Source organism: Buteo buteo, chromosome 22, assembly GCF_964188355.1.
Source record: "Buteo buteo chromosome 22, bButBut1.hap1.1, whole genome shotgun sequence".
Taxonomy (NCBI): domain Eukaryota; kingdom Metazoa; phylum Chordata; class Aves; order Accipitriformes; family Accipitridae; genus Buteo; species Buteo buteo.
In genome coordinates this window covers 4,973,944-5,000,138 of record NC_134192.1, presented here as the reverse complement: position 1 = coordinate 5,000,138, position 26,195 = coordinate 4,973,944, and the positions used below count along the sequence as shown (strand labels likewise).

Below are 26,195 nucleotides of genomic sequence, written 5' to 3'. Positions count from 1 at the left end.
CTACTGGAACAGGTTATTTATTGATGAGGGATTGGGACTCCATAAAATTGTTGAAATGCCTGTGAAGTTCATACTTGGAGTCTTTCAGGAAAATGCAGTGAATTTGAGCAAAGAATGCAAAATTGTTCCGTTCTTTCTTAAACAAAGAACTGAAGTTAATGCTTCCAGTATGAATACTCAATGTAAAAACACAAAATAACATGATGATCCTCTTTGAGCATACAACTCATTGTAATGCTTTGATTTTTTTTTTCTTTAATTTAGATCTAATACAGTGCACAAATGAAATGAATGTGAATATTCCACAGTTGGCAGACACACTCTTTGAGAGAACTGCAAACAGTAGCTGGGTTGTAGTGTTCAAAGCTCTAATTACAACACACCACCTCATGATGTATGGAAACGAGGTAAGACATGATTAGTTCTGTTAAAGCCTCCTTGACAGTGTTTTAAATAATTGTCTTAATCTATGAAGCATTAGACATGTACTTCAGTTTCTCAGTCTTTGTTTTTCCGCAGCTGATGGCTGTAAAGTACTTCTCCAGAGAAGAAAATATTCCTTCATTATTTCAGTACCGAAATACATCAGTGTTTGCAATTTACCTGCAGGTATCTGGGTTGGGCTGTGAGGGAATAATGAGTGAGCTTTCTAGAATGAAGACTTTAAAAACTTCTGATGAGCTTTACTTCATTAGAGTATTGCTTATCAATAAGAGCACAGCAAAAGTCTTGTTAGAACTCCATAAATGTGTAGCCGATATATTAACAAATAAGAATACTTACTAAAGGGGGGAAGAATATGGTGACTAGAATATTTGATCTTGGAAATCATCATCTAATGGGCTAAATCTTCATATGTTGTTGCCATTAACATTCCTCTGAAACAGGTTTCTACTGCACTTAGTTCACTTAAATTATTTCATCACTGTTTATGAAAACTTCCCAGACAGTAACGTGGCATTTGAAATGTAGCCTCTCTTACGCAGTCCTTCTGTTAAAAGCTAAACTTTGTCTTGGTCAGGTGGCAGTTTAGTCCTGAATTTGTGTGTAGTCGTTCTCATAATAAGTGACTGTTGGCTACTGGTAATATTGAAATGATTCTTAAAGGTACTGCTTCCAGCCATTAAACTGCTCTGAAAACTTAGTGTTGCCTCCTCTCTCCAAAGCTCTGTGACCTTAATTGAAATGACCTGTAAAACATAGTGTGCTCTTTGTTAACACTTGCCCAAGTTATTTATGTGCTTAAATTGTAGTTTCAACAGATAATAGGCTGAAATTAGAGGATAATACAAAGTAAAATTCACTGCTTGATATTGACTACTTATTCCAAGTATAAAGCTAAACTGAATGCTGTAAATCAGTTTGTGTATTTTATTCTCTCCTCTTCCAATACAGTTTCTATCTACATACTGAAACTTGAAAGGGGAAAAAAAAAGCAGACAACTGAACCATAGGAAAAAAAAAAAAAAAAAAATCAAAACTTAGAGTTGTGCACTATCAGTCAGTATCTGTTTGCCCATACAGTGTTTTGTAGTGGCAGAAGAGTTTAATTTTTATGTCTGTACCAAAAACTGTTCCTCAGCTTTGAATGGGTGCATTTGAAACTTGAAAAGGGTTCCTTTATACCTGCCGAGATAATGTGGGTGGTACGCTAGTTCTGTAGTTTCAGGTGGAACATGAGTGTACCCCTTCTAATACACTAAGAGGCCTATTTCTTAAACAGATGAAAAATTATCAGATGTTGGACTTCTATTTTGAGTACAAGTAACTATAGCAGATGGTCAAAATATTGTCTGAGCAATGACTGTCTTGCAGTCTCTTCTGCATGACTGCCTGTTTCTTATAATGAAGCTTTGGGTGAAACAGGTTAAAACTCCTCTCACTTGTGCAATGCAAGACCCCTGACACCTGGAGAGTGAGAGTTAGCCTTAGACCTTTTAAATTGAGATTCAGAACAGTAGCTAATTTTGAAATGTGTATAGACACCTTTTGAATATCACTGTTCTGTTCCTGATCATGTTCCAACTGTATTTCTTCTTCTGTATCTCTTTGAATGCAGTAGTAAGATGTACAAAGACCAGGTAAACCGGCTGGAAAACAGAATAAGAAGTTAGAACAGTGCCAGAACTATTGGTAGGCAAGCTGTGTGTTGTAGACTTGTGTGAACTCTGTAGCTATAGGCTGAGAACACATATGCAGTTACTGATGAGGTGGTACGTGACAAGTTGGGGAATCATTTGTGCCCCTTGGAAGGTGAAAGTACTGCTTTCAGTTTAAATAGTACTTGTAAGAAGAATTTTCTTGTTGCTGTGCTAAGCCCTCATTACAATTCCCAAAGAGCAGGTGATGTACTGAGCCTGACTGAAAAAACGCTAGTTTTTTTGGAGTGTGATAGTGCGAGCCTGGCAGACAGGTGGATTTCCACTGTAAAGGGTGAAGGAACAGGCCCCTGTGTGCAATGGCAGCAGAGGGATTCAGATCAAAGATGTTGCAAGTTCCTTAAGCCGTACTGATCATAATCTCTTTTATGGACTAAAACACATACAAAGAAGCAAGAAAGTCAAGAAGTCTTAATTGTAGGAAATCTGTGTGGAACAGTGGCAGAGAAACTTTTAAAACTACCTTGCTATCAGGATGTGTTTGTCTCTTACTCTTCTGTTATTTATGGAACCAGCTATTATTTGTCAAAATGTAAATGTGGTTTACTCAGATCACTGCATTATTATATGTATTAAAAAAAATATATATGTATAGTATACATAATTATAACCCCAGTGCTGCTGGTCACCATAGTTCCAGAAGCATTATTGTTACTGATTACTTTAAACTTTGTAACAAAGCCTGTCTCCCCCTTCTACAGCAGCAGTAGAGCTATGTAAACCTTGGGAGTTTGGATAATGCAAGTGGTATTTTTGGTTTGTGTTTTCCAGTTAACTAAAAAGTTAACCTAAGCAGCTTCCTCTAAGGTTATTAGTCCTTTAATCATGGGCTGTGATGTCTTTTGATTTAGTTTAAATTGATGTTTTTGCCAAATAGGGTTTTGGATTTCAGAGGCTTTGCCAATCAGTAGTTTCAAGTTTTCCTTAAATTTTTTCCCTTTTAACTAATTTCTATTGTTCATAGAGTTTACTAGAAACAGTTACAAGGTAAGTGTAGTTTTCTTGTAGTATGCTTAAATGTTTTGACTCTCACAACAATGATATTCTTAACTTTTTCTTCACCAACAGCGCTTTATCCAGTATCTTGCATCCCGAAACACTTTGTTCAATTTAAATAACTACCTGGACAAAAGTGCCATGCAGGGTAAGGATCTTTCAATGAAGGAGATAACTCTACTGCTTTTTTGCTCTGTGATAGTGCCTGTGTCAGGGCACTCTCGGAGACAAATAACGTTTGAATGAAATGGTATTATGATTTGTATTGTATGAGACACCAAAGAATGTCCAACCAAGAACATAGACACAAGGAAAGCAAGGTTCTTGGTTACCTAGCTGAGTGCTAGAAATTTGTCTGTAATGTATGTATCATGTGCATACACAGCTGTAAATTTTAAAAAGTGAACTCTTAACGCTGACTAGAATGAACCTGATGAATATTAGCACAATCATCTATTTTTGCCATTGCATTTTAGTGTCTCAGGAGCAAATGTTTACTGTTGAGGTGCATGGAATGGTAACTAGGATGTGCTGTATAAATAGTGAGAACTCCTTCAAATCTCTGAGAAGTCTTTTAATTACTTGCCAATGGTAGAAAACATCTTTGGGTCTTTGTGTGGGTTTTGAGGCGTTGCAGATAAGTTACCAAAGTCTTCAGCATTTTACTAGGAATACATTTTTAGTCAAATTTCAAGAACATCTTAAGAGCTGCTTGGCTCTTCCCTAATATTTCATGCTTGGTTCTTGCGTAATATTTTAATGTGTTTAGGTGTTTATTCTCTTAATTACCATGAATGCTTTCCTAATCTTAGCAAGTTGGGAAGAAACTGTAACATTACATCTCAAGGTGAAAAATAGTGAATCTCAAGACTCTGGAAAGTGCCTATGAAGGGCTTTTTATGCAATTTGATGTAAAATGGGCTAGTGGGAGAATAGTTCTTGGAAAGAACTTAAAAGATACTGTACCCCTTCAAAATGTCTCACTTATAAATGCTTAACTTTTAGGCTATGATATGTCTACCTTCATTAGGCGATATAGCAGATACTTGAATGAAAAAGCACTTTCATATAGACTTGTAGCAGTTGACTTCACCAAAATGAAAAGAGGGTAAGATTGTTACTGCTTCTTTTGTTTGGTCTTTCATATTGGGGGGAGTGGGAAATACCAGTTGTTCCTGAGTTTATCATAGGTTGGTGTGCCTTTGGGCCCTTTGAACAATATAGTGTTGTTGAAACAGCATAATATGCTGAGGTCTCTTGGTATCTTGTAAACATGTGTATTTTACTCTGTAGGATAGATGGAGTGATGAGAACCATGAATGCTGAAAAGCTTCTGAAAACCCTTCCAATCATACAGAACCAGCTTGATGCACTCCTTGATTTTGATGTGAGTACTTTAAGCTCAGTGTTAGGTAACGCTCTCATTTTGAAGTGAAAGTTTCATTATTTTATTAAATACTAATTTACTTTCTTATTGCTTTCTACACAGGCAAATCCAAATGAGCTAACAAATGGTGTTATAAATGCTGCCTTTATGCTCCTCTTTAAAGATTCCATTAGACTTTTTGCAGCATACAATGAAGGGATTATTAACCTTTTAGGTATGTGAGAATCTTTTTAGCCTTTGAACTTTTGTGAAAGATTTCTTTCTTTCTTTGTGTGAACTAAAGAATATAGACAATTTCTGACTGCAATTTCCTAATGAATTGTCTCTGCTCCATTACCATTAAATTAAGCTAGTCTTAGTTTCAGTGGCAACTAGCATAGGCTTAAACATACGCTTCTACCTTGAAGAATACATCTTAAAGTAGAAATTGAGCTGAGAGGGTGACTGGTGAGGCTAAATAAAGATACCCTAAATGTGCAGTGGATAACCTCTGGCGATTGGACGGTAAACGTATTAGTGAGATACCTGGTATTTTGAGTATTTAGTATAGTCACAGTATGACTGACCTGGTTTCCCATACTTTCTTTATAGTTTGACTATTCAGTTTTACCTGGTACCTGACATGAGCCTAGTAGATGACATGTAGCATTTTTTGTTCAAGAGTGATGAGCTCTTAGCAAAGCCTTATAATGAATATTCAAGCAAATTTCTGAATGAAAACATCTGGTCAGTTTCTGTTAATCCATTAGTTTTTACTCAGTGAAATGTCTGTAAGTATATAGGGCAAAACCATAAAATGTGAAGGATGTGGTTGACACTCCTTTTGGTAGGTCAGTTCAGTATATGTACCACTTCAGTAGCCATTCTGTTGTCTTTTGGATGTTGAGCCCATTTACAAACATCAAAGTGTATTGATACAGGGTCTAAAAATGTAAATATATACCAGGAATATTTTCAAATGATAAAATAATTTGCCTCATTGCCAGCTAATAAGCTGACTACTTGAAAATATTTCCCTAAATACCTAGTTTAACAATTGCAGTGATTCCCATCCATGCTTAATAAAGCTCTGCATTATATTCTAATGTACTGAGATCGAAAAATCAATGTTTTTCTATTGACTGCCTTATTACAAAAGGTGTCAGGTATTCATGTAAACTTTAAAATCTGAATAGCGTTGAGTTACTCCTGTCTGTTCTCTCCCTGAATCTTGTCTCGAATTAACTTCTATAATATTGTGTCAGCTTTCTGCTGGGGAGACTGTTACCTTACAAGAGTTTTATTTGCATCCTCAGAAAGATATTTTGATATGAAGAAGAACCAGTGCAAAGAAGGCTTGGATATTTACAAAAAATTTCTAGCCAGAATGACCAAATTGTCAGAATTCCTCAAAGTAGCAGAGGTAAATAAATTACATCTATGGAGACGATATAATTTAGCTGTCTGTACTGGTACAGTAGTCTATATTCGTAATAACTTCAGAAACAGATTAATGTTTGCTTAACTTTGCTATACAAGGAAGTATTCTACAGATTAGGTATTTTAAGGTTGTATACCCTTATTAACAGGAAGTGAGATTCTTGAGTATCCTTTTTTATTAGCCAGACAACATAGTAAACTTTCTGAAGTGTTGCTACAAATTTCATAAATGGTCCAAAATGTATTAACTGAATGTTACAGTGTATATACAGTGCTCTCCTTTACTGTAACTGCTTAAAATGGAGAAGTGGTTCCAGTAAGCAATGTGGGTGTTTTAATGCTCCCTGTAAGCTTTTCTGCATGAAAAAGTTAGGCTGGATGAAAAGTTGTGTTTGCTTTGTGGTGCAATTTAATGCACTTGTGATTTCTAAGGTGTGTTCCTAGTGAAACTCATACCAGTTCAGAAAGTTATGAACATCACTTTTTAATATGTTAGTTTCTATGTAGCATTCAGACACTACTGTTTTTTATTTTCATTGCCACTGCATGTAGTAATGTACTTTTTTCTTTTTTTTTTTGTAAATCTAGCAAGTTGGAATTGATCAGGGTGACATTCCAGATCTTACTCAGGTCAGTGTACATATCATATTGATTAACCCAATTATTTTATTCTTTGCATTTTTAAAGATTGGTGTGTATCCTAGTAATCATTCATCTCAAATTTATTCTCTTCTGTGTATTTATATATAGGAAATACGTATGGTGACTTTTCCCATGCATTAACTGCACTCAGTACTTGCACTTTGCAGCTCTTAAGATTTTTTGATTGTTTAAAGCAATAAAACTCACAGAAAATATTTTTCAGGAAATTCTGGGTTTTACACAGAAGATTCATTGGCATGTAAGCCACAAGCATCTTGCCATGCCTTGAGGAAAACCTTCCATTTCACCGTAACTGAATGTCTTTCAACACACTTAAAGATTACAGTTAGCTAGTTCAGTCAAGAATTTTTTTCTTTCCCCTAAGGTCTGAATAGATTTGAAGTTTCTATATCAGCACTTAATGCTGGCTTCGATATTACTCGGTAGTATGAGGGACACACGCAATACAGGTTGTGTGCTGGAACATTTAGTCTAAAAGGTGGAATGCAGGGGAACACCTTCTAGTGAGGATAAATTGAGGGGCAGAAAGGAGTTGAGAAAGATGTTTTGACCTGGTGAACAGGAAACACTGATAGTGCACAGAAGGTCACAAAGTTATTCTGTGGAAGTTCTTCCAGTTCATAGGGACATTGTATTTCTAACCTAGGACCCACCTAATGGGAGAGAGGTATTTGTTATTCTTTCTGTAGTGCAGAGTAACCTGATGGGTAGAATAAATGGCAATCTGTCAGGGGATTTGGGCACTAAACTGGAGTGCCTTAGAGGTCTAGAGTACTCAAAGTGTTTAAGTGGAGTCAGTGTGAAACAGTTAATCTAATGTGTAAGTATTGAACAGTCACATCTAATCCTACACTACCTTTATGAAATTAAATTTCATGGGTAAATCATGTAAAAATATACCTACTGTGAAGATTTGCCAAAACTTCATCAGTGTCTTTTTAATATGGAAATAAACCTAAACCACAAACTTCCATTGTCAGTGTTGTTCATTACTGCCTACAGTATGATTTCCATCTGAAATCATACATGTTTCAAAGCACAAATCTCTAATACTTGCTCCTAGCAATTAATATTAATCCCTTCAATAACTTCTAGTGCTTTGTGGTAGGAAAGAAATTTAACTGTAACCAGCAGGGTAAGAGCAAGTAATTGAGTGAAAACAGTAGTTTGATGTTTTCTGTTGGTGTTTGATCCTAGCATCTTACTCTGTCTTTTGAGTACTGCAATATTCAGCTGGTCTGTATTATGCTAATCAAATTATACTCAAGTCTGAAGTTATACTTCACTGGGTTTGCGTGCACTTGTCCAGTTAATTGGGTCATTATAAGGTTCTTGAAAGCAGAGGCTTTTTATTTACTGAGAATAGGGAATTTAACTTCCTTTTGCTGCTTTTTATCTGAAACTTTCAGTGAGCAAACCCCTTTTATATCTACTGTTATCACAAAATAGCTGAGCTATTAGGAAAAAAATGTTGTTTTAAGTGCACTTAGACATGAAAGGCAGTTCTCTGAACTGTGGTGGTAGATGTCAGCATCCTGTGTATTTTGGCAATTTCAGTGCCACTGTTAAGCATTCTACTTCCATAGTAAATTTCATGGCATTGAATAATTGTACATCAATTTAGTGCCACATTAAAAGAATTTGCTAAAATTTGTTAATACTAGACTCTCACAGAAATTTAATTTTCAGTGTGCTTGTGTTTCTGCAATAAGTTCTTACAGGATCATGTCTTTTGTTTCTATTCTGGTCTACCATATTTAATTTTTTTTCCAAATACTTTGTTTATGTTGCTGTGTATATTCTGTTCTGGGATGTGCATATTTCAGAGTTTCCTTAAGCTGTTCCTTAAAAAAAACAATGGTTTTATCTCTTTAGAGGTTTATTATTACTGGTGCTGTATAACCATTTTTCTTCCTTGACTCTACTGTTCACACTGCTGCTGCCTTTGCCAGTGCCTATAAAGAAAATATTTTCCTTAGTAGGTGCCCTGTTTCACAACGATGTTGCTTACTTTCTGTTTATAGCTGTTACTATATTTCATGAATGCAACTGGATCATTTTCCTCTGTATGGATGTTAGTCTGTCAAATGTCTTTACATGGGGGGAGGGAAGTTGAGTCACGAAATACAGCTGTTTTCAAGTCACAATGTCTGTATTAGCCCAGGCATCTTTTCTGACATAGAACTACTAAGATGTGTTCACTCAAAATTTTCATTTCTGTTCTGTTGGATGTCTGCAGCAATGACAAAGTTCAGAGAAGTTACTGGTTTGTTGGTTTTAGGTTTTATGATTGAGGGGGTTGTTCTCTAGAGGGTTTTAGAAACAGTAAGTATAGAGTATGTTTTTTCATACAGGTAAGTTTTAGAGTGTCCTTGGGAAAAAAAATGAAGACTAGGAAAAACTTTCTGGAATTAGACTATAGTCTCCTGCTATTAAGATTGCCTCTCTAGCTGTGTCATGCAATGCCTTTTGTGAACTATTGTTCCTCCTGAAAGGTAGAAGTATAGGGTTTTTTTGTTTGGTTTTTTTTTTGTCCCTGATACCTTCCTGGAAAAGTATTTCAAAATGTTCCCCCTTGGGGTTTAGCTGTCAAGTTTGAACACTGAATTTATTCATGGCCAGTTGTTGAGATAACTACGCTGTCTTAGCTTACCTAGCTCTCTTTATAGAAAGAAGTATCAACTCAGGCCTTAACTTTAAGCCAAGCAGTTTTATAGGATTATTCTAATTGCTTTTCTTTGCATCTCTTGTAGCTTGAATTGGCCTTCATTGAATGTGGGAGCTAGAATTGTGCTCAGTATTTCAGAGGGGAACTTGCCAAAACCTTGTGTGATTAATATTTTTCCTCTTTCCAGGAAATAGTTTAGTCTAGCTTTTGGTACAGAAGGGCTAGCAAGGGCAAGTTTGTTTTTTCTTCTGAACAATGCCTATCATATCTGTTCTACCTACAGAAAGTTGGCAAGTGTTAAGAAAGGCTTAATGTCTCTGAAACTCTGCCAGATGAGGAGGACTGAGCTGGCAAGTAGATGAAAAATTTGGAGGTCTATTCCCTTCATCTGAATCTGCAGTATGGTTTATTTCACTGATTTTATGGAGTATGGACTGTGTAGGTAAAAGCCAAGAGAGCAATGTGGCTAAAATAGCAAGGCGGTGAACTCTTCTGAAAGTGCCAGCCTAATAATTTTGCTTGCTGGAGGTTGTTTTTATAGGGTGATTTGGAGAAATCTTACTTCTTACTAAGACTGTGTAATCAAGATGAGTTCAAATTTATTCAGAGCTTTGAAGCTGTTTCTTTTGGTATGGAATAAATATTTCTGCAGTGGATACAAGTATATGGCAGAAAGAAGGCAGGTTATGATTGGCACTTCTTTCTTGTTTTCTGTAGGAACCAAAGCAGCTCTGGTGTGCCTTAGTCTGTATATTTTAAACTTGCTCTTTTGTTACCTATCAGTTAAAATCTTTGTATGGTTGTGCTCTCAAAAGTCTTGGTAAGTTTATGAGTATTGGTCACCTAAAATTCATTTAGGTGTCTAGTCAAGTCTTGACTGAGGTGTCTAGTGCCTTCCTGCTGGATTTAAGTGGCAAGAAGCCTGTTTTTTGGAATCTTCTTAATTGCTTTAAAAAACAGCTTAATGCTTAAAAACTTTTCATGGGTAACACTTTTCCTGGGAGGGGAATCTACCAGAAAACAACTTTATTTGAAGTGATGTTGCTGTTTTCTAGTGTTTTAGGCTACCAAAGGCTTTGGAGTAGTTGAGTTGGTTTATTGTGTAGTCATGTTGAATACCCACTCAGTCTGCAATAGTATTGTTGGGATCAGATTGAATTTGATTGCTTTTTTTATCAAACCTAACATTCTGCTGAAGTCAAGTGTTTCTAATGCAAGCCTTTGACTGTAAATATTTGAATGGAAAGTGATTGGCTTTTTACTGTTAGGGGGTGAAAGGGGATCAAAAATGCAAAGGCTTCATTTTGGTACTTCTGTGAGTTTAAGGGAGTACTGCTTAATCAGCTGTGATTATTGGATTAATCTTAACATAGCAAATACTGTTGCCAAAACCAAGAATGCAACTTGCATACACAGAAGCAGACCTACTCTGGGGTAATCCTTACTTCATGTCTCTGTGGTGCCACTCCTTTTAAAGAACCACAGCTGGGTAGATAGAATTCAAGTGTGCAGGATGGCAACAAAACCCAAAACAATTATTGATGTGTGGCGTTTTGTTTGTTGTTAGTGGATGAGGAAACTAATCTGTGTACTAAACAATGGTGTGTTGTCTAGAAGCACTGTTTTATAAATACTTCAACTTTAGGCACCCAGCAGCTTGCTTGAAGCACTGGAACAGCATTTGGCTTCTGTGGAGGGAAAGAAAACAAAAGAAGTCTCCGCTGCCAGCAGGTGAGCCCTCAATGAATTACAACGATGCCTATACTTAGGATATGTATAGTAAGAATTTTCAGGATTTAGTCATTTGGTGTTCTCCTTGAATTTTATTAACTTCCAAATATATCTTCCTAGAAGTATAAATGAAGCATCTAGTGAGTAGTAGTAATCTGATAGCTTAGTCACATTTGAAAGCTAGTTATGTCTGCCTGTGTCTCTTCTTACTATGCTGTAATAAATCGCTGAGCCGAGACCTTGTATATTACTCTTTTTAGCTTTTACTCATTTGAAGTCCTTTGCTTATAAGAATTCCAAGGTATTTGGGTTTTGAGGCTCTTTTTACCCAAGATAGGAAAGTATTTATCTTTATTGTCAATTATCTGCCTCTCAGACTGTGAATTTATCATAACCTGCTTATAAAAGTTCTTCAGTCCCTTCTCAGAACAGCCAAATTAGCTTAGATGCTTTGTGCTGACAGGGATTGTGTTATTCTTTGTCAAGTACAGTATCAATATGTATGAACAGTACTTTTGACTGAAGAGTGAGAGATCTCTTTTGGCATAGGCATTCTCCCACAGAAACCTGGTAAATATTGATAAATGTGTTAGTGTAAGCTACATTCCTGAGTTGCTGTCTTGCTCCTCAGATTTTTTTTTTCTTTTTCAAATATCTGACGGTTCACTACCACAGTATTCTGCTAAAAAGGATACCATGTAGGGAATTACTTGTGTGCTTTGTTTACAGTTACATGTATAATACATACAAACAAGCTTTCTGTGCCTCTGCTACTTGAATGGAATAGAATTCCAGTCTGGCATATATGACCTTAAAGAAAAAAGACAACTGATATGTTTTGCACTTTCTAGTTTCTGCCTGCTGAAACTTGAGGGAGTAATCCTGTGTATTCATGCCACTTTTTCACCAACTCCCTTATTATTGGGGTGTCTGCTTTTGTGTACCAGAGAGTAAGGGAAGAAAAGACTGGAGTGGAAGGGGAATAACACACAACTAGATAAGGCATTTGATGATTAAACTGTTAAGTGATGTATACCTGACTGTTTTTCTTAATAAAACTGTTTGTAATTATTTCTGGTTTTAGAGCTAGTGCCCTATCCAGTGCTGTTTCCACACTTGCCAATACAGGAATGTCATTTAGCAGGATGGATGAGAAAGAGAAGCAGCAGGCATTGGAGGAGGAGCAAGCTAGACTGCAGGCACTTAAGGTACTTTATTTTTACAAGTTTGTGTTCTGAGATTTTTTTTTAAAGGATACAGGTGAAAACTAAGATTTGTCTTAAAATAGCATATGGTGGGGGAATGCTAATCTTGAGAGGCCAAGGCATGATTCTGTAGGATGCAGGTGTGGTGGCTGCCAATATGTGGTTGACCCTTCTACCAGAAGTATGATTTGAACAGTAGACAGCTGATGTAAGGAAGGAAATAAATTATTTATAAGAGATTATTTATCTCAAATTCACAAAATGATTATACAACAGTTAGGTTACATCTCAGCAGCTGAACATACAGCATTGCTATTGTAAGACTGATTATTGGTAGGAGGGAATTATTTTTCCCCATGATGTCTGGAATATGGCTTTAGTGTGATTCTTCAGTCATGCTGCTCATAATGAGAATATACGCTATAGTTCTGCCCATGTTTAACTGCTCTTATTTGTAAGTCTATAATTTAGTTTGAAAAACTGTTTGAAATCATATGTATTTAGGTATAATTTATGGACTTTGACTAATAACACATTTGAAAGAAAATCAGTGTGTTCTGTCTTGGTTCTTTAATGCGCTTTCCTTTGCTCATTGGTACTTGTTGAGTCGTCCTCTTAGTAACATCCCTCTTTTCAGGTCTGAATCCTGGTCCTTCAGGTTCTTTTAATTCATCTATAATGCTTTCCTGAGAACATACACAGTATAAAATCTCAAACAAGGCAAAATGCTTCTCTTGCTGAAAGCTAGATCTGTAGTTCTGTCATGTCCCAGGCATATGCAAGTGGGGCAGATAGGAATTTTTTCTTGTATTGGTGTAACATCTCTAGACACACCTAAATGATGAAGCAACTCTGTTCATGTCATCTGGAGGCCACATTATGAGAGCCTTAAAACTATTTGGAGTGTAAAAGTAAACTTTGACAGTCATTCAGAGTTGAGTTTCATCTCTGGAGTTATAGGGGTCTGTTGAAGATTCTCCGCTTTTCCTGACTTGGTGTAAGGCATATATTTCAAATCAATATGAAGCAGGTTTTTTGCTATTAAACTGCACTCTTACTGTGCCTTGCTGCTTGCTGCCAGACTGCTTCACTTGAATCTCAGCAAGTGTTGTGATATTGTGTTTTTTTGGTTGGGGTTGGGTTTTTTTGTTTTCAGGAGTTGCATCAGATGTCTCCCCTCTTCGCTGTCCTGCTTCTACTGTAATAGGACTTGTAGCTGCTGTAACAGAATACTTACATTGGTTGATACAAATTTTCATCTGGGGGGCAGGGAAGCTTTCAAGCTCACTCAATGTTTTACTTCAGGAATTTAAGCAGTGTAAAACACACACCTGTGCGTTGACCTGTGCTGTATAAGTGCAGTGGGCATATCTAGAAGTAACAAGGGATGTAAACCTGAAATTAACAATGTGAACTAGATTTTTATTTTGCTAGTTTAAGAGCAACACAACATGGATATTACTAGGATGCACATTGTTGGTGTCAACTTCTGAACATCTGAATTGAACTATGAAGTGATCTTAACAATAGAGAGAAATGGGGCTTTCTGAACAAAGGTCCGTCGTCGTGTTTCTCTGAGTGACTATGAAGGGAGCCTAGAATGTGTAGCTTGACTAGAAGTGTTTTACTTCTAGGCAGTTATAGATAGTTTAAAAAAATAATTATTTAAAACCTTAAGACCCACCTTGATTTTTAAAGTCTTTGCTAAAACAAATACTCTTATGTCTAATTTTAATCATCTCTTTTCAGGACTTTACAGAAGAATAACTGTTTTATTTAAGACCATAATTCAAATTTCTTCTTGGAAAAGGTCTTCAGGACTGAATGGTTAATAAATTACTAAAACTAAAATGCAAACTGTATACCTTGTTTTTCAGGAACAGCGATTAAGAGAGATTTCTGTAGTACCAAATTCCACTTCCTCATCAGCATCCCCAAGCACCTTATCAGGAAAAAGTGTGAATACCACTGTAGCTGTTGACCTCTTTGCAGTACCAGCACCGACAACAAATAGGTGAGAGATACTTTGCTTTCTGAAGCAAGCACAAATTATTTCATTGGCCTGTAGCTCCACAATCAACTGCAAAGCACTGATCCTAGTTAATTCTGAAGTACTTTTCAAGAATAACCTTTTGCTGATGCTTTCCTGGTGTATTCGCAGGAATTTTTGGTATCAGTCAATAAGAAGTGCTTAATTACTAGTTTCAGTTTTTACCACTGTTATTGATGGGCTGCTAGTGAACAAGAGAAAGTGAGATTGGTATGAGTGTTCATATAACAGAAGAATATAATGCCTATTATATATCTTCATGTTTCTCTCTTTTCTTATTCAGCATGCCCAACCTTTCTAGTGATCTTTTTGATCTTCAGCCTGCATTTGTTCCAACTGTGCAGAGCACTCCAGCTATATCAACATCTGCAAGCAGTGCTTGGGGAGGTGAGCTGATACAATGACTTGACTGTCTAAATGATGGATGAATTCTTAGAATACAAGAATAAAATACAGATTCATGCTTAACTGAATCTACATCTTAAACCTTAATTACTTTGCATCCAAACATTTCTATCCCTGTCAGAATATAAAATAAGTCATCTGAAAGCTCTGGCAAACTGTTACAGAAAAGTTACTTTTTTTGACTGCATAGCAGTAGTGTCAATGTGCAGTAGATGGAATGAAGAACCTGTTCAGTGAAGGGGACAGGTAGAAGAAATGTAACTAAAAATCAAAGTTTAAAAATGTTAGGGAAATATAAACTAAGCAAATGTAACTCAAAAGATATGCTGGACAAGTATTTCCATTCCCTTAAGTGATATTAAATATACTTTTCACTTAAAACGTGTTGGTGACTTCAAAGTTTTTATAACAAACCCGTAGTTCCCAGTTTCTTGGGCACAGCATTCTCTGTACCTTCACCCATCCCTCCAAAGAATAATCAGGATGGATGTCAAATGTCTTAAATGCTGAAATAAGGCAATGTTAACACCATTGTATGTGTTGGTATTTTAATAGGTGGAATTGATACCCTTATGTGCTATTTAAACGGTAGATTCATGAAGCTAAAAATGTAGTATCTGACTCTTAATTGATAAATGTTCTGTCATTCTCCCCTTCCCACCCAATGTCAATACTAGAATTATTTTCCCTAAACAAAGATTGCTGTTAGGATTTTTATCTGAAACTAAGAATTTGTATCTTTAATGGGCTGATCACTAGGTGGAGTATTTACAGTTTTACTTTGTCTAGAGATTCTCATATTCAGTCATTTCAGTCTGTTTTTTCTTTTCCATTATTTGTACTCTGTATTCTTTCCTTCACTTCTGCATCTGAAAGGTCCTTTCTCGTCCTCAAATGGTTGTGTTGGTTCTCCACCTCATCTGGACATCTTTGACATGAAGCCAGTTGAAGAAGCTGTAAAATCTACCACCCCTTTCATCAATTCTACTTTTTCCTCCAAACAAACGGTGGAACTGTTTAGTGGTAAAAAACCAAACAAAAAACCCCCATGTAATTTCTTTGCAACTGGAGATAATAATGATAATAAACTGGGCCGTGTAATCTTTTTGTGGTTTGGACCAATCTTCACTTTTTAATAAAAAGTGAAAATGGTGCATTAATTCCAGATGTAGTAAATGATATGTTTCCTTAAAGTTTTATTTCTACAGTTGAAATAACTCATTATTTTGTTCAGCTTGCCCAACCTAGACATCCTAAGTCTTGCAATGTTGCTGGAATTTTTGCTGATTTCATTCAAACTGCAACCTCCCTTCTCTTTTGCAATGGGGAATGCAGGAGTTACTTGAGCTTTTCAAATCTGTTAAATAAAAAAAAATCTTTTTTTATTACTAAAAGTTCTTAATTTTTAATGGCAGACTTAATTTTGGGGTCCCCTGTTCCTTTTCTCTTTTAAACTGATCTTATTTTCTTCTCTCTTTTTACGAAGATGACTTTAGTGGTCATAAACCTACATATGCTTCTGTGTATCATCCTCTGACTGTTGATGGTAATTTGATTATTTTTTCTTTAAACTTTCTGGTTTCACTGTAATGAGTGGTATTATTCCACAGGTGTATTTGATTACTGTAAACTTTTTTTTCAGGTTTTCCTCTTCATTCAGGTCCTCCAAGTACCACCTCTTCAACAATTAATGTGGACTTTGATGCTGTTTTTGGAGGAAAATCTACAGCACCAGAGTACAGGACTACAAGTGGTAAAAACTAGCTTATGACTAATTTACACCCTACAGGCAACAGTTGCTTAACAATTTAGCATAATTGCTATTGCCTTTTAAAATTTAATAACTTGATACATTTGCAAGCCGATTATAGGGCTGATAAGATAACAGGCAATCAGTTCAATTGTAGTTATTTACTTTAAAATTAGCTTTGACTGATCTTATATACTGTGTAATAATGGTTTCCTCTCTTTTTGGGGGAATGAACTTTCAACGTGGCCCACTGGATATCTCTTAACGGGTAAGCTTATATTAATCTGTTTTCAGTGCTTATGACTTCAGTGTTTTCCCTTGATACATGCTAATGAGTTCCCTCTAACTTCACTGAGAGGTGTTTACTTATAAAAATGCAAAACTAGTTGTGTGTATGTGTTGCTTGAAGGATATCTGAGTTACCATCTTTCTCTTGGTTAGTGCTGTTTTGCTATATATTCAGAGTCCTTATGAACATGTAGCAAAAGAACTCTTGCATGCATTCACCATAGGAGCAGTATTAGGAAATTATTGCTACATTGTATTACAAGAATGCTTTGAAACTATATTTAACAACCTTCTTTCTTCTTCAGTTTTAGGGAAGATTCATCTTAATTTAAAAATACTGTCAGTTACTGCTGAAGTAAAATTAAAGATTCTACTAGATCAGTAGCTACAATATAGTATTCCATAAAAAAAATAAGAGGTTAAACTATGCTTCTGTCCAAGCCTTAAACACTTCCAGCATGTTGAACCTCCATATATAAGTACTCAAACTGCTTAATGTTCTATAAAGAAAATACTGCCCTGACTTATGGATGTCTTTTATTAAATGCAACGTAACTGTCTTGTTAACAGTTGCTTTTATGTTCTTTGTTTAGCTTTTAACTTTCTAGATGATGTATTGCAACCCACAGTACCACCACAAAGTCAAAGAGCCACTTTAGCCCACCAGCAAAGTGGAAAAATTTTGGCAAATGACCTTGATTCTTCACTTGCTAATCTAGTGGGAAGTAAGTGTGAAGCTTTTAAATTTAACCTTCTCATTTCTTATTGAAAACAAAATAAGCTTTTCTCCCCCACCCCCCCTCAAAATTAAAAATTCTTAAGGATTTGACTGTTTCTCTTCCCCCCAGACCTTGGCTTTGGAGGAACTCCATCCAAAAAGTAAGTGCATATATGTACTTATAATATTCTGACGTGACTATTTGGTAGTCTCTGGCACAGTTTACGAGCTTTAACATGGCAAGAGTCTCAACTCTTGAAAGTAATCTGGTACCAAGAACAGCATTGAAATAGTGAGTCTGTGGTCAGTCACCATGACTGTAGTTAGTTTTGCAGTTGCTGTATTTTTATGAAGCACATTAAAAGATCTTGCAGTTACGCAAAACTCCAGTTAATCATTATGCTGTACAGTGCACCAATGATAGTTTACTTTTAACACAAAACAGAGCACGCAGACTTTCTACTTACTGGAACAGAGATATATAAGCAGTTATTGAAATCCTGAGTGCTTCTTCCACCCATAGATTTCAGCTGTGTACGTGTATTAAGGCACTTTTTGGTTTTCCATTATGTTGTTGTTACTCTAGCTGTTGACTCTCTGCAAAAACTAATATCACAGTTTCATTTTAGATCAGATATGCAGTGGACCCAGCCTACAGAGAAAAAACTTACTGGAGGAACAAACTGGCAAGCAAAAACAAGCACATCGACCACATGGAACCCTACTACCTTACCCACTATTCCACATATGGTAATTTCTGTACTATTGAAATCATGCTTCATTCTAGCAAATGCTACTTCCCTGCTGCAATTAACTTAAAAAGAATAGCAAAGGCTGTTTAGGACAAGACTGGGGGCAAGGGGGAATGCTTGTAGGATCTCTTCTCAGACTGAAGGAGGTAGAGATTTTAGTGTGCTTTACTTCCCCTCACTGTAAAACTTGTCCATTAAAGACTTAAATAATCAGCCTTTCACTTGAGACATATCTCAGTTCATAAGTTTTTTGAGTTGAAACAAATTACCCCAAACCAGAAAATTTCTGATGTGCATGTTTGAGATGCTCCCATCCCCCTTCCCCCTCCTACACACGCGCACACACACGCACCTTTAAGAATCTGAAGAATGTGTTTCAAGGGCAAAATCGCTGTTCCTTCCAGTTTTTATTTCCTTTCCAGCTCATTTTTCAGTTTTATCACATGAAATGCTGCTGCAACCCCTGCAAGGCACCTTAATTATCAGGTCAAGCAGCACTTTGGACTTCTGATAGCGCTCAACAGCAACTTCATATTTTTAACACAGCACAAAATACTAAGTGGAAGTTTTATAGTTATTTAAATGAAGAATTTTCATTTCTTGGAGGGATATTTGTAGGCAACTGACTTTTCCTATGCTTTTAAAAGAGATTTTTCAAGTATCTTCTATTTATATATATTCATTCAAATACAAACCACTTCTGAAATATAGCTGCCTTAGAGGGAGGTAGAACGTTCATCTTGGTTATATGTACAACTAGGGTACTTGCCACATTTGCTATGAATTTTGGACTGCTGTCTGACTTTATTTTCCAATAAGAATAACTTTGCCTGTAATGCCTGTTTTCCTCATCTTACGTGAGTATGCTCATTCAAAATTATCAAAGTTGAATAGACTATTAAATCCAGTATTGGAGTCAAATGGAACTCAAAAATTCACATGGGAGGATGTCTCAGTTGTATAGGACTTATGTGAGACTTCTGAGACCATAAAATCTTTTTATCCCCCTCTTGGTGCTCTAGAACATCTTAGAATGCTGATGCGTTTTTATTTTTGAAAGATAGAGGGCACCTTAGTACACATTGATCACTGTGGATTTGGGTTGTGTGCTTTTATTTCATATGTTCATGTTTAATACTTTCTGGTCTAAGCACTTGAGTGCTTTATGCCATGTATCTGCTCATTCATTTGCTTGGAATTCCAACAATTAATGATGCAAAGAACTAGCTCAGGTATGAACGTCTTTAAAATCAGTGCCCCAGTATTGGAAAGGTTTAACTGTCCTGGCTTGGTCTGTGGCATTCAGAGTACTAACCCTCCAATTCATGCGTAGCCTGCATATTCTTTCATTGTGAAGTATTTTAACTAGCACTCCATTTTTTATATAGTTAGCACTACTTAAAAATGCACGGCAATATGAAATGCATGTATCACTGTGCCTGTGAACATAACCTGATAAGAGTTATTACCAGCTTAAGGTGCTCTTCGTTTCTCTTTTCATATTGTGATATGTTGCAGACATCAGAAATTAGTATGTGAGCAATGTTTACTTGACTAAATGTCTATTGCTATTTGTTTCTTAAGCTGAATGGTCACTGGCTTCCTTGGTTTTTTCTATGCTCTTCTCACACGTAATGGGAGGAAGAAGGGATATTGCATGCCATGTCCTCTAAAAGCTTCTCACACAAGTGTTTGGTTAGATTTAGTAAAATTTCTGGTTTTGTTGTAAGTCTTACTAGTGATAGCTTTCTAGGCAGGGAGCCTATCCAAGTTAACAGGCATAGTTACTGATGTTACTGTCCTTGCACTTGTTTTTCCTCCTGCTTTAATTGCTTTAATAAATGATTTGAGCATAGTTACAGACAGTTATGGTACTAGACTTGAATCCATCCCTTGGTTAGAATTTGCAGTTTGAATACCTCTTAAATAATCTTCTGTCCTTACTCCTTTTGCTGTGCCAGAATGGAGTACACTATCCTGGATATGTAAGTCAATTTCTTGTAAATATGTTGGTTATCTGAAGTATTGAAAAATATTTATTTTTCACAGTTTTATATATATGTATATATTACTAGTATGCATGAGCTTATCTAAAATACATTAAAATTTTCTTGATTGAAGGTACCTGCTCCTATCACATACCCGTTGACCACACCTCAAGTGCCTGTATATGGAATGGTAAGTGATGTGATTATCTTGTATTCCTGAAAAACCTAGTTGCCTCCTCCAGTAGGTTTCATGGCAGGCATTATTATGCTGAAATCATCCTGCAACTTTTATGTATTGTTTCATAAGGTGAATAGTGTGTGAAATCTGATAGCTTTTACACACTGTGCATTGGAAGAGATGACTCTAAATTTTATACAGCAAGTATTTTAAAACTTTTGACTTTACTACGTGTGTGTGTCAATATGCTTATTTTCTACTATACTTACAATACGAAAAGATGTATCTTCTAGTACTAGTTTGAATTTTATATACCTGTTTTGTGGTGGTTTTGTTTTTCTAACAGGTACCTCCTCAGGTTGGAGCTGCTCCTCTGATGGCACCCCAGTCAATGATGTATACGCAGCCTGGTCTAAGGCCAACAAATCCGTTTGCACCTGTTTCTGAAACTCAGGTGAACTGTTTTCTTTAATCTTAAGGTCACATTGAAACTTAGTCTTGATAAAAGCAACCAAATGCTTCATGAAGGGCTACTAATGTATTTCTGCCTTTGAAAGTGAGGGATTCCTCAGTCAAGGGCAACAGTTTTTGCAGGCGAGGAAGCAAATTCAGATGGTGAGAGCATGCAAATGTAGGAAGCAAGGAAGAAAGTAAAAACCAGAGATTTAGTGGCTCACTTCTCAATGTGTCAATATTAAGAAAATGGGAGTGGTGAAGATATGTAGAACTTAGACTTCCTATGATATTAGCTGGATACTTGGTTTAGTCATACTGACTACAGCAGTGGTGAAAGCTTTCTGAAGGATCGGGTGGTGGGGAAGTGAAAAAGGCATGGACAAGAGATCATTTGAGTTGAAGAAACTATGTACTCCTGTCATCCAAGTATGTTGGTCTTAAAGTGCCAAAACCTATAGTCTTAACTTGCAAGTAACAAGGCAGTTGAATAGATTCATAATTCTAAAATACTGAGAAACCATGTGTTTTGTAAGTGGCATTAATATGTAATCTCTACTTCACAGATACAGTTTATGTAGATCCGCCAAAGCAGCAAGTTGTGAGAACAACCAAATACTGGTAAAAATAGAAAAGACTGGATTTCAATCTTTCCATGATGTATTCCAGAACAGGGCAACTGTTTCTTCCCTGTATAATACAACATTATTTTGAATTGCAATGCTTCAGAGATTCTTGTTTATAACAGTCACTGCAGTGTGAAGTCATGTTTGTTCACTGATTTTTTTTTTTTTTAAAATGCTCAGCAGAAAATGTATTTTATTGAGGTTGACTCAGAAGGTACAAGCCGGATTATCATCTTCAAAGCTGAGAAGAGGCGTTACATGATTGCTCTACAACCTTATTCATCAGTGGATTACCTTAGGAAGTTAACTGAGGATGTCAAAGCTATTTATTTTCTCCATAAATTCTGCGGCTGTTGTAACCAAGACACAACACAAATGAAGTCAAGCAATAAAATTTTTATGTGCTCTGATAAATATTCTGATAGAGCAATGCTTGCATTATCATAAGGCCAATATTGTGTGAAATCAGACAGCTTTTTCACATTAGAATAGCTTAAAGTAATTTGCAAACTTTATAATGTGAGTTTGAAATGCTGTGAATCACAAGATATATACATATTTTATATATATATATATAGTAAAAATAATAAATTGCTCCATTGGTATGTCAGTGTTACATGGCTAGTTGAAAGAGCCAGGCTCTGAAACGGGCTGAAAGTCTGTGATGGAGTAGGGGAAACAAGTGTGGTACAGAACAGCATGTGCAGCCTCCGACAGGTGACAGCAGCTGCACTTCCATCGAGTACCTTCTCTGCAGATAGCACCTTTCATAGCTCAAGGAAGAGTAGCTTTGGGAGCCAGTGAATGGAGGTGTCCTCGAGAGCAGCAAATGGGAGCAATTTGAAAATCTTGTCGCTATCTGTGAGAGAGTCAAGAGATCCAATTTTTTAAAAAGTCCATTAGGTCAAAAGAAGCAAACCTTGCAATAGTGCCAACACTTGTGAACTGGCAACTAAATTGAAATTATTCAGCTGTAGAGAATAGCTTGTGCTGCTTTTCTGAAATAAGAACCTAGTTGTAAACCATATAAAAGTAATTATTTTTAAAGTTGTAAATATGTGCAAACTTTTAGATAATCTTTTCTTTAATGCTGCAGTAATCTTTTTCTTCTGTAGTAATTTCAAGGTAAAAATCCTATGTTAAGAAATCCAGACTCTTTTTGAGAGGAAAATCTTTTAAATCAACTAATTTATGAAGTATGCTATTCATGATGGGTCAGATGTGTACAGACTTCTGGCACGTCTTTTGTATTTAACAATCTTCCTCCAAAACTGAAATCGGCTATGAAAATGCCTTATCTTGTATTTTTCAATGTCTGATAAAAACTGATAGCATTAAAAAAAAAAAAAAGGCAGTTCATAACAAGTAAATGGAATTGGGAGCAACCTTTCTTCCAGAAGTTTAGTGGCAGAATACAATGAGAAGCTCTCCTGTAAAATGACTTCTTCTAATGATTAATATTAAAGCTGAGTTTTCAAAAAGTGAAGAGTTTTCTATTGTTACAATAATTAGACCTCCAGAGTAGCATGTCTTTTATCTTTTGGGGAGTCTGTGATCGCGGAAATATCTGACTCTCACTATAAATATAAATAGGCCTGAGAATCTTGTCAAACGGTCCTGTAGAGAACTTCTAAAATACAGCACTTTCCTCATAGTGGGAACAAGCCTTCTCCTTTTCTAAATACTTAATTCTGTCCAAAGAGTGTAAAAGTAGTATTTCTTAACCCTATGGAAATATTTTTGCCAAGTGAAACAACCCAAAAGAAACAAAATAATAAAACACCCCACAAGCCTTGCAATCTGTAACGACTAACTTCTGGGAAATGTAACCTTGCAGAAATTTAAAACTCAGAGTTTCTGAATGTGTATTGATTTTTTTTTTTTTAAGTATTTGGACCGGTATATAGCAATTTAATGTTCAAGTTTGAATTACAAAGGGCTTCAAGCTTTAATCCACCTTTATTGGGTTGAACAATTGTACAATGTTAAGCCAATGAGTTCTTCAGTGCCTATAGTTACCCTCCATGTGATGAGGGAATAGATGCCATTTAGAATGGGTCATTGTGTTGAGGGGACTGTTTATTTAAGAAATAGTGAATTCCATTGATTTATTCAGCATTGAAAAGTCTTGAGTTCAAACTAGACCAGTACATGTAGTAATAAATGTCTGGGCATTAATGACAGAGCTGAGAGCGCTACAGGCAGTTTCTAGCACTGTAAGCTGTTAGGTCTCTTTCTCATACTGAGTTGTATAAGTAATAATCCATTATTTTAATAAAAATATGCAAATAAATGCCTGGCAAACAGTATATATTTGTTATAACTTTATTGCAGAGCATTCTGAATATCTGGAATGTACTTTGCTCAGAAGTGGATTTTAGTACTAGGTATAGTTTGCACTACTTCTGATTTGCTCTGGATTTTTTAATGGTTCTTTAGTATGCTTTCTTGTAGCAAAGCTGTCTGATACCAATTTATTTAGTATTAAAAAAGGAGAAACAGCCACAAAGTACATCCTAAAAACTTTATAAGCTACCTTCTTTTTAGTCTCGTTCAGAATGTTTGATACATTAAAACACAGCTTTCAAATTGATCTTTATGAAGAAAAGATTGCTTTGCACACTCATCTCTGCGCTAAAGTGCACAGGACTTTTTTGCCAACCTCTTTCTTGTGCACACATTGGAACACATAAAATGGCAGAGTACTGTGTTTTAAATAACGTTCATACATTAGAAGTGAAAAACAAGGACTTAAGATGCTGTCAAGGCTTTTATGGCTCAGAACTTGTTCTCGAAAAAAAAAAGCTCTGAAGACAAAGGTTGTTCTTGAGGGTAACTGTAATAGCCCACAAGAACTGCAAATAGTAGTTGCGATGAGTAGAACACTGAAGAGAGATGTATATAAACGTGACTTTCCCTTTTGTTTCCTTCCAACTTGTTTGATCAGAATCCTGTTCTGAATACTTCAGAAAGCAGATAACTAAGATGTCACTCCATATTTGTCTGAACAAGGAGGAAGACTTGAAGTACGCTGAGCGCTTTCCATTATTGTACTTTAATGGGTCATTCAAGCCTAACTGTTGGGACTTCATGCTGCTACAGGGAGGCTGTCTTTCGTGGGGTAGATAACTTCTGGGGGAATTTGGAAATGTTGATTGTGTTAGGCCTGTTGGACTTGAAAGTGTACCTCTTTTTAAATAACTGGGGTTTTCTAATGTTCTCTAGATATAGTTTGACTTTGCCTCCAAGAAGTTACTGAATTGAGTTTTTTTTAATTTTGGACACATACTAGAGAAATCTCAGTTCTGTGCACATAGTGGTGGAATAACTTGTAGGTAAAAATAACAAATGGACTTTTGTTTAAAAACAAACAACAAACACAAAAAAAAAACACCAACAAAAAACCTGACTACAAGATTGAATACAGGGTGTATCCCCATCTGGGTTTTTTGATGTGTGGCAGGGAGGGTGGGGTTACAATTAGAATAGTATGCACTGTGGATCGGTGCTTAATTTGTACATAAAAAGGAAAACTTTGTTTTGGGTAGTTTGTATTGTAAGGACAACATCTAAAGGCACTGTGTATCAGTCACTTATTTCCATTTAAAAGATTATATTTTTGAGCAATGGAAACTGTACATGTTATCATTTATACATTACTGATAGCTAGGAATATAGAAAACCTGTTGCTATTACACTGAAGATGTACCTGACTTGTCATTGATATATACGTTGCTGTATCACTACTTTATGCAGATTCTCATGATCATTTATTTAAAGAGATGGTAGTAACTGGTAGAGTTACAACAGGAATTGTAACATCAAACCTTTTCAGTGTATCTCAAACGTGTATTCTTGTGATTAAGTTTAATCCTTTACCAAATGTTTGGCTGGAATTTCGTCTTGGAGCAATGACAAAATAGGTGCTGGAACAGATTTCCCTCACCCCAACCCACACTTTTACATTATTTATTTAATAGGTCTTGTTTTGTATGTTATGTTTTTCCCCATAACAGGTTTGTGCCTTTTATTGGATATTTATTTAAAAGGAGCTACTATAATTTAGGTTGTTCAGGCTCTTTTTTCAGATGTATTCTTGTACAGCTGTTCCTTTACATGGGTTCCTTCATTTTATAAGAATACAGAATGTGTAGAAAATACACTAGCCACAAACTGGAAAACAAAAATAAAAATTGAGGGTTTATGTTCTACAAATTAATAATTTTTTTAAAAAGAAGCCTAAGCACAAGACTGGCTGTATGGATATTTTAATTGTGGAACTTCACGATTTGTTAAGACACAAACTCTGTTTTTTTAAAAACTGCTCATATCCAATTATTTGATGAAACAAGTTTTGGAAAAAAATAAACTTTGGCACATGTGAGGTGTGTGTGTGATCGTTCTTTCTTGTGTTCTCAGGCGTAAGGCTTTCTGTAATACTAAACAGCTGAATTAGGATGCTTGATTAGTTTGTTACTCTTCTGTGTTTACATTTAATGTGGTATTATGCCTTATTCAAGTTATCAGTGTGGCTTAACTTCAGTGGTTGACAAGTTTTGCTTTGATCCCGTTTTCCTTTGGGAGGTGGCCATTCTTTTTTCCTGTGCAGGGTCATCGGAGTTGATGAGGGGAAGACACAAAGCTGTCTGTATCGTGGAGGGCTGACCTGGCCTTCTCTCCTGGGGTGTCTTGGGGCATTCCAAGGAAAAACGCCAAGGGAAGGGGTTTTGTACCCTCAGTGTCACTACAGCGCGGGCGG

General features: G+C 36.1%; 1 protein-coding gene across 5 annotated transcripts in view; it reads left to right on the top strand.

Annotated features, from left to right (window-relative positions):
* The window catches only part of LOC142043356 (phosphatidylinositol-binding clathrin assembly protein-like), a 33,998-nt gene extending 8,178 nt beyond the window's left edge, over nt 1-25,820 (top strand). The window contains exons 2-22 of one of the 5 annotated variants that reach the window (XM_075054471.1): nt 265-407; nt 3,228-3,303; nt 4,161-4,263; nt 4,449-4,542; nt 4,645-4,756; nt 5,838-5,944; nt 6,550-6,591; nt 10,938-11,023; nt 12,108-12,231; nt 14,106-14,242; nt 14,562-14,665; nt 15,560-15,733; nt 16,170-16,229; nt 16,326-16,436; nt 17,330-17,446; nt 17,570-17,600; nt 18,069-18,189; nt 20,313-20,369; nt 20,704-20,811; nt 21,377-21,431; nt 24,384-25,820. In XM_075054471.1, the coding sequence (XP_074910572.1) occupies nt 265-407; nt 3,228-3,303; nt 4,161-4,263; nt 4,449-4,542; nt 4,645-4,756; nt 5,838-5,944; nt 6,550-6,591; nt 10,938-11,023; nt 12,108-12,231; nt 14,106-14,242; nt 14,562-14,665; nt 15,560-15,733; nt 16,170-16,229; nt 16,326-16,436; nt 17,330-17,446; nt 17,570-17,600; nt 18,069-18,189; nt 20,313-20,369; nt 20,704-20,811; nt 21,377-21,391 (1,922 nt within the window). In that variant the 3' untranslated portion in view covers nt 21,392-21,431; nt 24,384-25,820. Of the gene's footprint in view, nt 1-264; nt 408-468; nt 610-3,227; nt 3,304-4,160; nt 4,264-4,448; nt 4,543-4,644; nt 4,757-5,837; nt 5,945-6,549; nt 6,592-10,937; nt 11,024-12,107; nt 12,232-14,105; nt 14,243-14,561; nt 14,666-15,559; nt 15,734-16,169; nt 16,230-16,325; nt 16,437-17,329; nt 17,447-17,569; nt 17,601-18,068; nt 18,190-20,312; nt 20,370-20,703; nt 20,812-21,376 lie in introns of those variants that run through there. The other 4 variants (XM_075054472.1, XM_075054474.1, XM_075054473.1 and 1 more) reach the window with 4 other exon arrangements.
* Nucleotides 25,821-26,195: the final 375 nt, after the last annotated feature.